The following is a 15,233-nucleotide window of genomic DNA, read 5'->3' as shown; positions in this document are numbered from 1 at the left end:
AAGACACATGATTTCCTCTGAGTTTCCTGAGGAGTGTACTCACTTCTTAGCTTTGCTGAAAATGGAAATTCAGAGTGTGATTAACTGCTAATACTAAAGTTGTGTAAAATGACAATTAAGAACACTCCAGGTAAGTGCACTGTGGAAGAATTGTATGTGTCATTCCTCAAATGTTTATGGGTAATAGCGAGACCACCCAAATATCTGCCAGTAACATTTTTGTGATTTACATAATGTTATGAAGACAGACAATATTCTTCCTCATGTATATATTTTGTATGTAGGGTGAATGACATATCCTAGAAGGTAAAATAAAAAACTGTGTATGAGCTGCTTTTATTTTTTTATTTTATTTTTTTAGCTGCTTTTATTTTTGACTATTAATAGAAGCTTTTGCTCATTTCAAGTTCATTTTCTCTGTCTTTCAGTTCTCTTCTAACTTACATGAGTGGAAAAATGTACTCTTTTGTCAATCCTAATAGCAGAATTAGAACCACGTTGTGTTTTAGTAAAGTAATAGGGACTTTGGGAGGGGATCACATCAGTCTAGTTTCACACACACACATTCTGGTTAAATTATTTTAAAATAATTAATGTAGCCTTTCTTGTTAATGATGAAATAAAAGCAATATAATATCCCTTTCCTAAAAACAATAGAAACCATTTGGAATATTGCCTTTTATATATAGCAATACATAATATTACTCTTAAAGACAAGATTTTTTTAAAAGAGAAACATTTTTTAAATTAGTTCTAATTTATTTTTTATTATAAAATGTTTTCTTGAATTGGATATTCTCCTTAATTTCTCAAACTTTTTAAAATTAGTTTATATATGAATAGCAGAAGTTTTTTAAACAACTGAAGGAATAGCCTCAGTAATTTTAGGGAATTAGTATTTGTAGCTTCTGGTAGGAAAAAATAAAATATTGCCAAAATACTGACATTAATTTGTCTTTGAATTATGTCTGAGAAAAAGTAACTTCCAAGAAAATTTCTCCTCTATATAAATAATATTACTGGGTGTAATTACCTTTTGTAATGAAGGATGAAATACATTGAATTAATGATGTTTTATTTCTCAAAATCTCTAGAAAGCATTGAAATAAGAAGTGGCAGGCAGAAGAAAAAAATGACAATTTCAATTCTTCTGTTGATTTCATTGTTATGTGACATATTTACACAGTGTATTTTATTGTAAAGAGCTCATAATCAAACAACATTGTGAATGAAAATAATATTTCATTAGGTTTAAGATTTTTAAACTTTGTAATCATCACTTGGATATTTTTTACATGGATACATGTAAATATATCCATGGTAAATTCTTATGAATTCTATAAGTTTTTATTCTGATCAGTTTGAGGAAATAGGAAGACATGAAAATAATAAAGAGAAAGAAGTCAGAGACCAGGCAAGTTAAATTGATGTTCAGGAACAAAATGTCTGTTTAAACTCATGTCCTTATCTCCCTCCACTCATAAATTTATATGCAAATAAAGACCACAGATTTAAAATCAGGGTAGTCCTTTGTCTAACAGGGTGCAATGTACTGCCAAGGCTGTCACCGGCAATTGCACCAAATATTGATTGTTGCATCTGTTCATTAGGAAACAATGTCCTAAGTGTCAGCTGGTGCCATGTTCTTCCTTAGTCTTTAAAACAACTTTTCAGGGTTCCACCAATGCCCTAATACCCTTGTGATATGATGGTGGGAGAGTGAACTGTTTACTTTGATTTCCATTGGAAATTTGTTTGTAATATGAAGCCAGACAATAAATGTATATTACGGGTGAGATTGTCAGTTATGTTTCCAACAGCTTTCGTTTTCTCTGGTTGCTAGGGATCACTTAGGGTCACGACATAAATGAACAACATGGCACAGTCCTGATCCTCACCCACCTACAGTCACCTGAAAGCGGTTGTTCCCTCCCAGAGCAGAGACGAACGATGGATGTAACAAACAGAACAGCCGTGGCAGCGTTTATTTTTCTAGGATTTCCAGGCTCTTCCGCGCTGCAGCTGGCATTATTTGTGATGTTTCTCACTGTGTATTTGCTGTCTCTACTGGGGAACACTCTCATAATTTTCCTTATCCTGATGGATTCCACACTGCAGACACCCATGTACATTTTCTTAGGGAACTTGTCCTTCCTGGAGATCTGGTACACGACAGCCACAGTACCTAAGTTGCTGGCTACATGTGTCAAAAAGTTGGTCGCCATTCCCGTTGCGGGCTGTATTGCTCAGTACTACTTCTTCTTCTCCCTGGGGGCCACTGAATGCATCTTGTTGGCCGTGATGGCTTATGACCGGCATGTGGCTGTATGCCGTCCTCTCCACTACTCACTTCTCATGAGTGGACAGATTTGCCTGAGGTTTTCAGCTGGATGTTGGATTGGGGGCTTTATTGCCCCTTTGCTACCCACCATACTCATCTCTCAGCTCAACTTTTGTGGCCCTCAAAAAATCAACCATTTCTTTTGTGACTCGGATCCTATCTTTAAACTCTCCTGCTCGGACACCTTCTTGGTGGAGGCCTTGGGTTACACCTGCAGCTCTGTGGTGATTCTCAGCTCTTTCCTTCTCACAATGAGCTCTTATGGCAACATCGTGGTCACAATAATCAAGCTATCTTCCCTGGAGGCTAGGAAGAAAACATTCTCAACCTGTGCTTCCCACCTCACAGTGGTTACCATCTATTACGGCACCATAATCTTTGCTTATGTCCGCCCTCCAGCCAAATACAATTTTACAGTTGGAAAAGTGGTCTCAGTGTTCTACTGTGTGATTACTCCATTAGTCAACCCTCTCATATATACCCTGAGAAACAAAGATGTGATGAAAGCTTTCCAGAAACTTCTAGTACAAAAGAAATTTCTATTAAACAGAAACATGCAAGCGCTTTGAGAAGGCAATGATTAAGTTTTGTTTAAAGAGAATTCTCAGATCTCATTTGCTCATGGTAAGTATTTGAAATTAAGAAATGGAATTCTTATAAGCCCACCTCTGCATATTATATGTTTTTCTTTAAATTATATTAAAAGTTATTTATAGCTATCCTATTCATTTTGTTTAATACAGTACCATAGTGTAAATATTGAAAGCTTTTGCCAATAGACTATTCACAATGGGTTTATTTCAAATAAATATTTTTTTTAAATATTACACCTTGGCAAGAAGCCTAGCCTATTAAAATCTTTATTAATTTAAGCAGTGTTTCTCCAAGAGTCTGCTGAAAACTCAATAAAAAATACCTCAAAAATCATTTAATAATCATTTACTAAACACATATGGTGAGCCAAATACTATGTTTAGCTTTTACAATTATTTGTTAGAATAGACATAGCTAGATAGCCTCACTAGAAAAAAAGATTAGATAAATATAAAATTTTGAAAAACATGAAATTTTAAATAAATGAATATAACTTAAAAAATTAACACTTTCTCTGTGATTAAAATGTTTATTCAGGTCAGAATGACATGACCTAAGAATGGGATATTTAACCATTTGAAATAATCATTAGACTTTTAGAGATGTTCAAGCAGATGAGAGTGCAATAAAAATTAATTTAAGTGCTATGTGCCCATAATCTTGAATTCTGAGGATACTGAGTCAGTAAAATCATGATTTCATGCAACATAGCACACTCCCTCCTCTTGAAAAAAGAAAAATAACCAATATTATTTTGAAATAATAAGAAGGAACTGTAGGGTTTTCATTGTTTTATATGATTTTTCTTTGTCAATTAAGAAACTGAATGGTCTTTATTTATTTCAGTGCAGTTTAGGAATAAAAGAGATAACAAAGTGATGAAAGAAGCTAATCACAAACATCTTTATGGTGAGAGCTCACACGGCAGCCCCTTTAGTGTTGTACCTTCTAAGAGTGGCATTGTGACTGAGCACCATAAGAATGCTGGAAGAGAATGCACATTACCACCCTAGATCCAGAATGAGAATCTGCAGTGCCAAAAAAAAAAAAATCACCAGCTGATATTGCCCAGAGTGAATCTTGAAAATCACAATTTGAGGCGATTAAGAGATGAAAATAAAGTCACAGCTCTTTGTACATGTTCACTCTTGAAATGTTTCTTGAACTCAAGCACAAAATCTTTCTGGAATACATAGAAATTAGAATTATACCTATACTCCTTAATGTGTTTCACAATATAGAAACAGAAGAGTCATTGCCAAACTCCTTTTATGAAGCTACAGTCACTCTGATACCAAAACCACACAAAGACTCAACCAAGAAAGAGAATTACAGACCAATCTCACTCATGAACATCGAAGCAAAAATTCTCAATAAAATACTGGCAAACCGAATCCAAGAACACATCAAAAAATTATCCATTATGATCAAGTAGGCTTCATCCCAGAGAGGCAGGGCTGGTTCAACATATGAAAATCTATCAATGTAATCCATCATATAAATAAACTGAAAGAAAAAAACCATATGATCATTTCTTTAGATGCTGAAAAAGCATTTGACAAAATTCAACACCCCTTTATGATAAAGGTCTTGAAGAGACTAGAGACACAAGGTTCATTCCTAAATATAATAAAAGCAATATACAGCAAGCTGTACATTAAGTTAAATGGAGAGAAACTCAAAGCCATACCACTAAAATCAGGAACAAGACAAGGCTGTCCACTCTCGCCATACCTCTTCAATATAGTGCTTGAAGTTCTAGCAATAGCAATAAGACAGCATAAGGAGATCAAGGCGATTCGAATTGGAAAGGAAGAAGTCAAACTTTCGTTATTTGCAGATATGATAGTGTACATAAGCGACCCCAAAAACTCTACCAAAGAACTCCTACAGCTGATAAAAACCTTTAGTAACGTGGCAGGATACAAGATCAACTCCAAAAAAATCAGTTGCCCTCCTATACACAAAGAATAAAGAAGCAGAGAGGGAAATCAGAGAAGCACCACCTTTCACGATAGCCACAAATAGCATAAAATATCTTGGGGTAACTCTAACCAAGGAAGTGAAAGATCTATTTGACAAGAACTTTAAATCTTTGAAGAAAGAAATTGAAGAGGATACCAGAAAATGGAAGGATCTCCCTTGCTCTTGGATTGGGAGGATCAATATAGTAAAAATGGCAATTCTAAAGCCGGGCGGTGGTGGCACACGCCTTTAATCCCAGCACTCGGGAGGCAGAGGCAGGCGGATCTCTGTGAGTTCGAGACCAGCTTGGTCTACAGAGCTAGTTCCAGGACAGGCTCCAAAACCACAGAGAAACCCTGTCTCAAAAAAAAAAAATTGCAACTCTACCAAAAGCAATCTATAGATTCAATGCAATCCCCAAAAAATCCCAACAAAATTCTTCTCAGACCTTAAGAGAACAATAATCAACTTTATATGGAAAAACAAAAAACCCAGGATAGCCAAAACAATTCTATACAATAAAGGTACTTCCGGAGGCATTACCATCCCTGACTTCAAACTCTATTACAGAGCTACGGTAATGAAAACAGCTTGGTATTGGCACAAAATATTCACTTTATATAGGGAAGAAGTGTAATTCAGTTACAATTTGTAGGTGAAGATGATTAAGAGAAGTCACTCCTAATTCCTAAATATAGTAGTCCAACTAAAGAGATGGAACATAATCTGTCTTTGGATGACAGCAAGAAAGATCTGATGGCAAAACCTTGCCTATTAAAGGCTCCAACTTGTAAAAATGCAAATTCACTTCATAGGAAATAATTTGAAGAAAGAATGCTATAGGATTTCTATATTCACAGAAGGCCATCTAGGACAGTGTCTCTTAGATGTTCATGTCAAAAGTATATAAAGGATATGTAAGCATATGTATGGAGGCTAACTTGACAAAGTTCTACTTGTGGTACTGTGTTGAGTCAACTCCTGCAACCAATTGCCTTTTAGATACCAGCCCATTTTTGGGCATGATCTCAGGTACTGTAAGTGTAGATGAAAAATATATGTGGCCCCTTTTTCTTCTGGATTCAGTTCCCAGTTTCCAGTGCACACAGAGGATTGCAGATACCTACCTGTACGATGAGTTTATACCCAAGTAAATAAATCTTTCTTATACTCCATTTCAAGCTATTGTGTGATTCTTTGATATGCCTATATTTTGGCACCCAACATGGCCTGAGTCTGTGCCTTTGCTCCCTTCCTCTGCCATATGAAGCTGAGCTACCATTCTGACAGAGCTGTGTGCTCTTTGCTTTGCCAGACCTGCCCTGTGGCTTAGCAGTTTACTGCTGTCCCATACCTATGTGGAATACCACACAATCATATAGTTCAGACAGTTATAGAAGGATCAAGTTGGACTATAAAGTTTATGTTAAATAAACAAAAAGGAATGATAAATAATCTCAGAAATAGATTGCATAATGCTTTATTAACCTTGACTTTTCCTAATGTTAATGAGAAAGGAGCAACAGCTGTGACGAGACATAGGCTAACAGAAAAAAACTTCTGAATTAAATCAGCTGGTGTAATTCAAGAATACCTTGACCTCAGAATGGAAACCAGGAGTTGCACTACTTGGAGGAATGGGATTTTCTCTTGCTTCCACAGGAGAAGAAAAGCTGTAGATATCATAAAAATTAATCAACATCCAATTTGAAAAAAAACGCCTCTTGATAAGAAGAAATGGCAGCTGATCCACAAAGATGAAAATCCTACTGGTCAGAAGGAAACCTCATAAAGGTTGGGTCAGGGTTGTATTCCTGGCTTTCCAGGAAAATATTCATATTCAAAAAGTCAAGAGACCCTGGAAATCTAATGTCTAAAGAAGAAAAGATATCTATCTAGAAAAAAATATGTTCAAGCTAAGAGAAACCTGACTTATGATACCAGTATCCTCTGCAGGGTAAAATTCTCACTACCTAAGCATACATGTAATGGAGGTCATGACTCACTAAAAAATCAAAGCTGTCTTTGCAGTTAGACAGTGGCTCTCCTTCTCTAAATTTAAATGTTTTTAAAATAAAAATTCAGAGTTTCTGTTCCATATCAGAAGCCACATGAAATGGGACCAAAGAAAGATAAAATCTATTAACGAAGGTTATCAGAACTCTTTTCAAAATTTTTCCTTCTTTCCTTACTTACTTTTGTCTCTATGGTACTTTTGTTTAAATACATGTCTCTGGAAATCCAAACTTTCTATTTTTATATGAATAATGTTTAAGTATCCACAATGAATAAAACATTTTTGTATAGTAATCTTTGAAGTGTCCAGTAAGAAGATAGGTCCCCACAACAATAATTCTACCTGCTTCGTACGATGCCATTATGCTGGTAGCACCATTCTAAGCTCAGGTTTGGACTACAAACTGCTCAAGAAGATTTCAACATGACAAGTGCAGATGGTGCACATTCTTACAATAGTCTGACTAGAACTGTAAATAAGAACTTCATAAAAACCATACCGACTACTCAGAGACTATCTGCAATTGTAACAGACAGTAATCTTGAAACCTAATCATCATTTTAGTTTTTGCAGAATCCCACAGAAATAACATCACCTCCATAACAGGTAGAATTCAAGAAAGCGATATCCCCTCTTAAACCAAGTTTGTCCACAGGGTTAGGAACAACTGTCATCTGTTAGGGGTTGGTTATATGTGCTATAGGGTTGGGTGTGAAAATGAAGTAGGATCGGGGTTTTCTTTTGTATATTGATGCAATTTTAGGATATATTTATCATATTGCATGACACATTTCTCCCTCTGATTAAGAAACTTTATATATTGTTTACATTTTGAGGTCATTGACCTCATTTGCTGAACATTTGTTTAAAGATTGTTTAATAATTTTAATGTGAAGCCTTACTCTTAAAACTATATAGGTATAAAGAAATACAGGTCAATTGATGTGGGATTCCCCTCCATGTGCTGTGAATATTATTATTTGATAAAGAAGCTGCTTTGTGCCTAATTACAGCACAGAGTAGGGCAAGATGGGAGTTCCAAGCTGATAGAGAAGGAGAGAGTAGGCGGAGTCAATGAGAAGCCATGTAGTCACCACAAGAGCTAGACACCGAACGCTTGAGGGAACCTTACCAGTACATCACAACCCCACCACATGGCAATACACAGATTAATAAAAATGGGCTAATATAAGATATAAAAGCTAGCCAAAAAGAAGTGTGGGCTAATAGGCCAATCAGTGCTGTAATAATACAGTTTCTGTGTGATTGCTTCAGGTCCGGGTGACTGGGAAGCAAACAAATAACCTCTGCCAACTGAATAGTGCCCAAATGACTAGGGCTAACCCATGCGGCAAGCCACACACGTTGGGTACGAGTGTTTGTATGCCTGCTAGGGGTTAGGAGGAAAGTAGCTGAGAACACATCTGCCACTAAAAACCCTGTCTTGGTCAAGCAGCTGGATTGGGTCTGGTAGGTGTGCACAGGCAGGAGAGCATGGTGGATTCCCAACACTATACACAGGTATTTTTTAGATCGCACAATGTACTACATGGGAGATTTAGATTTTCCACAGATAAAAAGGCTATGTATGCAATACAGTGCTAGCTAGAGATGAGCTAGTGAGGACAGCTCCCTCCCAGTTGTCCCAGAACTGACAGCTAATGACCTCCACCATTTTAAAAGGCCAAGAGAGGAGAAACTAGCATCCAGGGATGTGATGACCACACTAAATACCATTTTAAAAACGCATTCTGTCAAAAAAGGATTTTAGATACACAATAGGGCAGATGCATAGATAAAAGACCTCTAAATGAGACACGGTCTTAGCCCGTGTCTTCTGGGCTTCATAATAGGTACAATGTGACCAGCCACCCCAAACTCCTGGCATCATGGAATCACTGCTGCCATGTACTTGTATACTCAAAAAAACATGAACCCAGATAAGCAGTGGTTTCCTTAAGTTGTGTTTCACTTTTCAGGTATCTTTTTACAGGAAAATAACTAATAACTTGAAAATATGACAAGAGTCCCTAGGCAAGTTTTCTGCTTATATTCTAATATTCTACTAACTACTATAATAATATTGTCTATAAATTTATAGTCAGTAAAGTATTTAGTTTAATATAATTCCCATTTACTGTGAGCCATGTTATTTATGATCTATTCTGGTGTATTTTTCAGGGGACTGATCAGTTCCTCCTAGATAAAGCTCTAATTATTATAACATTAATTGTCTTAAGAGAAAGTAAATAATAAGGAAGTCTATTTGGAAAGATTTCCTTTGGGTAATCTTGAGATGGTAGCCAATTGCTTTAAAAGATCTGCTAGAGACCTTTGTATTACATGCGGTTTCAATGGAAAGCTAGCCAAAATTTATAAGACGGTAAATGGTTTTTAATCTTTGTATTTGTTTTATTACATTTTAAGAAGTCATTACAGCTTAGCAAAGACTTTTGATTCTTAATCAGAAGGCTAAATTTTAAGAGCATGTTATGATTACAAAGTTTGTAAACTTTAGGTGATCCATTAAATCATAATGTTAAAGTGTATGAAAAAAGTTTCCTCCTCAATTGGACCTGCAGGAAAATCTTCCTACATCTCTCTAAGGACCAATTCTTTTCCTTGAACTTTAGGGAATCTGAATTGTTTTAAAGTACAGACTGCAATTTTCAGTTGATAAAAATACTAAAATATTCTGCTAATATATATGTAATGTTGTATCCCTTTGCAAGGAAGAATAAGTCAGTTCCCTAAGCCTAGTAAACAGCAATGTGCTAACCAATACAACTTGAATATACATAGGAGAACACAATATTTTGTACATTACTAAAAAGTGATTCCAGAGAAATATTGAGGAGATATTTTGATGTAGTGGTCTCTCAAGTTTCTTTTACAAAAAATACACCAGAAAATCCTGACATGTCTCTAGTACAATGTGTAACTTAACAATACAATTTTTTAAATTCATCTATTTTATTTCTTTAAGATGCAGCTATTATTTTATTTCATATTTATTTTTTTCTGCATTTATGTTTATTGACATTGTGCCTTCATTATTCAGAGATGAGAAATAGATATTCAGTCTTGTAATAAGAGTTATGGAGCTACAGATAATTTTATGCCATCCATGTAGATTGTGAGAAGCAGACTTACATTATTTCCAAGAGGACTAATGGTTTTTATCTGTTGATCAAAGTCTTTGGCCAATTACCTTGCTTTTTTGTTTTTTTTCTTTTTGAGAATATAATTACAACATTTCTCCTTTCCCTTCACTTACCCCAAACTCTCCCACATCACTCTCTCCTTTTTTAAATCCATGGTCACATTGTTGCAGTTGTTATTTTGCTGATAGGTACTGCATGCACATATGCTTGTGTGTATGTTTGCACTCACACACACACACACACACACACACACACACACACACACACACACATAAAACATGTATATATTCTCTTTACTGGGGAAGGCCACTATTCCTATTCCTCAGGAGGTCCCAACCCTCATTTCTTTCCTCAACAAACTCAGTATAATAGTTTGTGACCATATAAATTTGAGATGATATAATATCGAACAACAAATATATGTTTATGTTAACTTAGGTACACACATTATGATAGAAATATCTATTTGTATATGTTAAAAGCTGTTTAATATAACCATAACTGGAACATTACAAATACAACACATGACTATTTTATACATAAATGGAATGTGATGGATAATATTGTTCTCCCAGACAAAAGAATTTGTATTATTTGTTGTGAAAATATTTTGCCATGGGAAGCCTCATTTTGGAGAGTTAAAGCAAATTAAGAGATGTTAATCACTGCAAGAAAACAAAATCAATTGTAAAGATCAAGAATGGAGTTTGATAAATATAAGCATATATTAACTATATAATTTAAAGTAGTGAGAAGAACTCCAAGACTATTAAGAAAAAACAATAAGAGCTATGGATGCTCAAGCTTCTTTTCACACTGTGACCTGGTTAATTGTTGCCTCAATTCTGAATATATAGAATCTTATCAGTAAGAAAAAAATCCCTTAGGTTCATTTAGGATCAATCGTCATTTGATTCAGAGAGAATGCTCTGCTTCAAAGGTGAATGTTCATTTGCAATGCAAGGTATTTTTCTATCAGATATGTGATCCGGAAAGGACCTACGAGATGATCATTTCTGTACAGTCTCACCATTAAAGGATTTGCTTGAAAAACCTCCGTACAAGAACGATTGGAGCCAATGAGTATAGGTTTCAGATGTCATTCAAAGGATCCAGAACGCACGATAAATTGTGGAAGACAGCACACTTTTGAAAATATTATAGGTACTCTTGTCTTTAGCTTTGGAGAATAATTTTGATTAACTTTAGGTGAATCCCTTTGCATTATAAGTGTGGCTATGAGAGGTTAAGCAAAGGAAATAAAACAATGAAAGATGAGACACGAAGGTTTTATTCTGCTGTTTGTTATCTACTTGACAAGTACAGTATCAAGTGAAGAGTCCATTCTATTAAGGAAAGCACAACATATTTCTGTTGTTGTTGTTTTTTTTCAAATGTGTTGCACAACATGGTACAATAATTTGCCATACATGATAAATTAGTTCAACGTAGAATCAAATGAAAGTACTACCTTATGGTAATATAAGGTGGGTGCAAAAACAATGGAGAGCTACCTAGGTACTCTCCTGGCTCCTTTTCCACTGAGCACTCCTGTACACTAGTGTAAGTGTTTGGGTCTGTGTCAATGTATGTGCATTTCTCCTACCAGGCAGGTCATTTGAAGAATCTAGAATGCCCAACTTCAGTAGAATAACAGGATTCATTCTTACGGGATTTTCAGACATCCAAGAGTTACAAACTGTCTGTGGAGTGTTCTTCCTGGTAATGTTCCTAGAAATCCTGATGAGTAACTTTCTCATTATCACTCTCATCACCCTGGATCTGAAACTTCAAACACCCATGTACTTCTTCCTGAAGAACTTGTCCCTGTTTGATGTCTTCTTTGTGTCCGTACCAATCCCAAATTTCTTTGTCAACAGCCTAACTCACAACAATTCCATTTCGGTTCTGGGTTGTGCCTTTCAGATACTTTTCATGACTTCTTTTTCAGCAGGTGAGATATTTATTCTTACTGCCATGTCCTATGACCGCTATGTTGCCATCTGCTGTCCCCTGCATTATGAGGTCATTATGAGTCGTGGAACTTGTGTGCTGCTGGTAGTTGTTTCCTGGGCCACTGGGGCACTCTTTGGAACTGTATACACAGCTGGCACATTTTCCATGTCTTTCTGTGGCTCCAATGTGATCCCACAGTTTTTCTGTGATATACCCTCATTGCTAAGGATTTCTTGCTCTGATACACTTGGTGTAATTTACACAAGTATTGGAATAGGCATGTGTCTGGGTATGTCTTGCTTTATCTGTGTGGTTATCTCTTACTTTTATATTTTCTCTGTGGTGCTTAAGATTCCTACTACTAAAGGTCAATCAAAAACATTTGCAACATGCATCCCCCATCTCACTGTTTTTACTGTTTTCATTGTTACTGCTTGTTTTGTCTATCTGAAACCACCCTCAAATGTACCAGCAATCACAGACAGGTTTCTTTCTGTGCTCTATACTGTGTTACCTCCAGCCTTTAATCCTTTAGTCTATAGCCTGAGGAACAGTGATGTCAAGTATGCTATGAGGAGGTTGCTACAAAATCACTTCCCATGTGGTTCGTGTCATTTAACATCTCAATCTGTCAGTGATATAGTGCCTCACAAGTTACAGGCAAAATTTATAGTTCTTGACATTGGAAAGACAAGGGGTTGATACTCATTTTTCCCAAAGTAAATAACCACTCGGAATAAGGATAATATGATCTAATATCAGAAAATTAGATTGTATGATACTAACATATGAGATCATGGTAGTGTTTTCTGCTCCTGTATATGAAAACTGCTCTCATTTGGAAACAACAGCTGTACAAAATTATTGGTCATTATCTTCATTGTTAGGTTAAACAACTTATCATTTGATAACCTCTTACACGATTTATTTACCAACAAAATAAGAATTACAACAAGAAAATAACTTAAATGGTAGAGGCATGTGAACAGTCAAGGTAAATTCACACCTGCTTTCTGTGATAAACTTTCTAGTAACTAGAAAGAATAGGCAAGAAGTTAACCCAATTGCCCTAGTGTCTAATTGGCTTAATCCTTAAAGAATGATCAAATGCTTAGCAAAGACAAACATGGAGGAAGTTCATGTGAAACAAATTCTAAAAGAAAAGTAGTAGCCACTCAGGTTGAGGGCATTATTAGAAAGACACTGAAGAGGGCGACATTTCTGTGGATGATTTTCTGTAGTTTCTTCTGCATTAAAACATTGTGGGTGAAAGAAGGGAGGCTCCTGAGTCAAGAGAGTGCTTCTAAAGAATCTTATGTGATCTAGTGAGTTTAAAAAAACAAATTCCATTTCCCATACTATAGAAGGATTGATTATTTGCTGAGGAAAGAAGACTCTCTGGTTATCTTATCCTAGAGGCCTGGAAGGGGACTTGTTTTAAGTGAACCTATTTGAACTTCGTTTATCAAGCAGTAGGAATTCAACTACTGTGAGTTGTCACCAATCCTGGGAGTTGAAGATTTGAATGCTGCAGCTGCCTCTGAATAATCCATGTTTTTGTAAGTAAGTAATCTCAATAAATACATTGGTTTGCCAAACTGAACTTTGGTTAAGTTACTTGGGTCTTTCTTTCTTTGACAAGTGTGAGTAGGTGTAGCTCTACAAATGTAAACTTTAAAATCATCCACGCATGTTTCTTGGCTTGACTATAGTGCAGAAACACATGATTTCTAACTACTTGCGGGTGAGTGCTCTCATCAGTGTCTTGGAAGAAATTATGGAACCTACTACAATTGCAAATAACAAGAATCTCTTGTCTATTAAATATTTCTCAAGTTGAATTTACCAGTGTCTTCCAACACGAAGTCTTTTCTTTGTCATGTCTTAAATCTCTCTGTAGATTCTAACGTTTATCAGAATCATTATCTTTCCTTTATATTTATTTAGTTTTCATTACTAGAAAAATTAAAATATTTTTCATGAGGCTTTCATGATGTACAACCTCTTCATAGTGATTTATAATCACTTTGACAAAAGTTACTACAAGCCAAATAAGAAGTGAAGCAATATCCACATCCCATATATCCTACTCTATTGTACACACACACACACACACACACACATGTAAGAGGAGGGTTAAATTAATATGTAAGAATTAGCCAATAAGAAACAAGAACTAATGGTCCAAGCAGTGATTTAATTAATTCAATTTCTGTGTGATTATTTCAGGGTTAAGCTAGCCAGGCAGCCAGGAAGATCAACTGGGTCCCCTCCTCTTACAATTGGCACCCAACATGGGGCAGCAGCCCTCTCCTTGCAACACATACATTAAGGCAAATTACTTAACCCTCTCATTCAAACAGGAAGCAAATATACTCACCCTGATACTATACACTCTGTAATCTTTAAAACTACTGCCCATATGAAATATCTTGTGTAATGTGCAGTTCACTAAAAGCTCCATTCACTGAGAAGTATATAAAGTTCTAATAGAAAAACTTCATAATAATAAGCACAATACAGAGAAATCTAAAATGGCTGAAAGACACTTAAGGAAATACTCAACATCCTTAGCCATCAGAGAAATGAAAATCAAAACAACTCTGAGATTCCATCATACACCTGTGAGAATGGCCAGTATCAAAACCGCTGATGACAACTTATGCTAAATATACTTTTTTTTTGCAGGGGGCTTAAAAACAATAAAAAATTACAAGAGTTTCATCTCATTGGTCAAAAGCACATTTCTTTGGGTGAGCAACAGGGGCAGAGCCCTTTCCCAAGACAATGCAGAGTTTCAAGTTCTCTGGAGTAAGAGTGTGACCAGAGGGTGGGGTTAAATTGCCCATTGAGAGATGCCATGAGAAATAGTTCTTTTATCCTCTGGACAAGGAAAATTAAGAATTGGCATGATTTTTTAGGCTTCTTTGTGTCAATAACTTTGGTCAGACACCTGAGACTCTTAACTTTTGTATCAGTATAAAGTTTTAAACTTATGCATTTACAAAATCCTATAGGCTAGTTTGACATTATTCTGAGGTAAAAACAAGAAAATTGTGTGCTGTTTGTCTTAGACTAAGAAGAAATTCTTATTTTCTTGTGTTAATCTGAGAAAAATGAACAAAGAATGCATCTAAGTGTCTCACAGTCCTCATTGGACAATAGATCTAGTTGCAAAGCATATCCTACAATATTT

General features: G+C 35.7%; 2 protein-coding genes across 2 annotated transcripts; both read left to right on the top strand.

Annotated features, from left to right (window-relative positions):
- The first annotated feature begins 1,950 nt into the window (after positions 1-1,950).
- Positions 1,951-2,910, top strand: LOC121448686 (olfactory receptor 6F1-like). Its single transcript, XM_041652889.1, has one exon. The coding sequence runs from the start codon at positions 1,951-1,953 to the stop codon at positions 2,908-2,910; it is 960 nt and encodes a 319-aa protein (XP_041508823.1).
- Positions 2,911-11,713: 8,803 nt separating this feature from the next.
- LOC121452445 (olfactory receptor 14A2-like) lies at positions 11,714-14,625 on the top strand (the record flags this gene model as incomplete). Its single annotated transcript, XM_041658627.1, has 2 exons — positions 11,714-12,607; positions 14,587-14,625. Coding segments are annotated over exons 1-2 (933 nt in total), but the record flags the coding sequence as incomplete, so codon positions are not given.
- Between the last annotated feature and the right edge of the window lie 608 nt (positions 14,626-15,233).

The sequence above is a fragment of the Microtus oregoni genome, unplaced genomic scaffold, assembly GCF_018167655.1.
Source record: "Microtus oregoni isolate MIOR12 unplaced genomic scaffold, Mior012 000000F_ref0000247, whole genome shotgun sequence".
Taxonomy (NCBI): domain Eukaryota; kingdom Metazoa; phylum Chordata; class Mammalia; order Rodentia; family Cricetidae; genus Microtus; species Microtus oregoni.
This window is presented reverse-complemented; position numbering and strand designations above follow the sequence as displayed.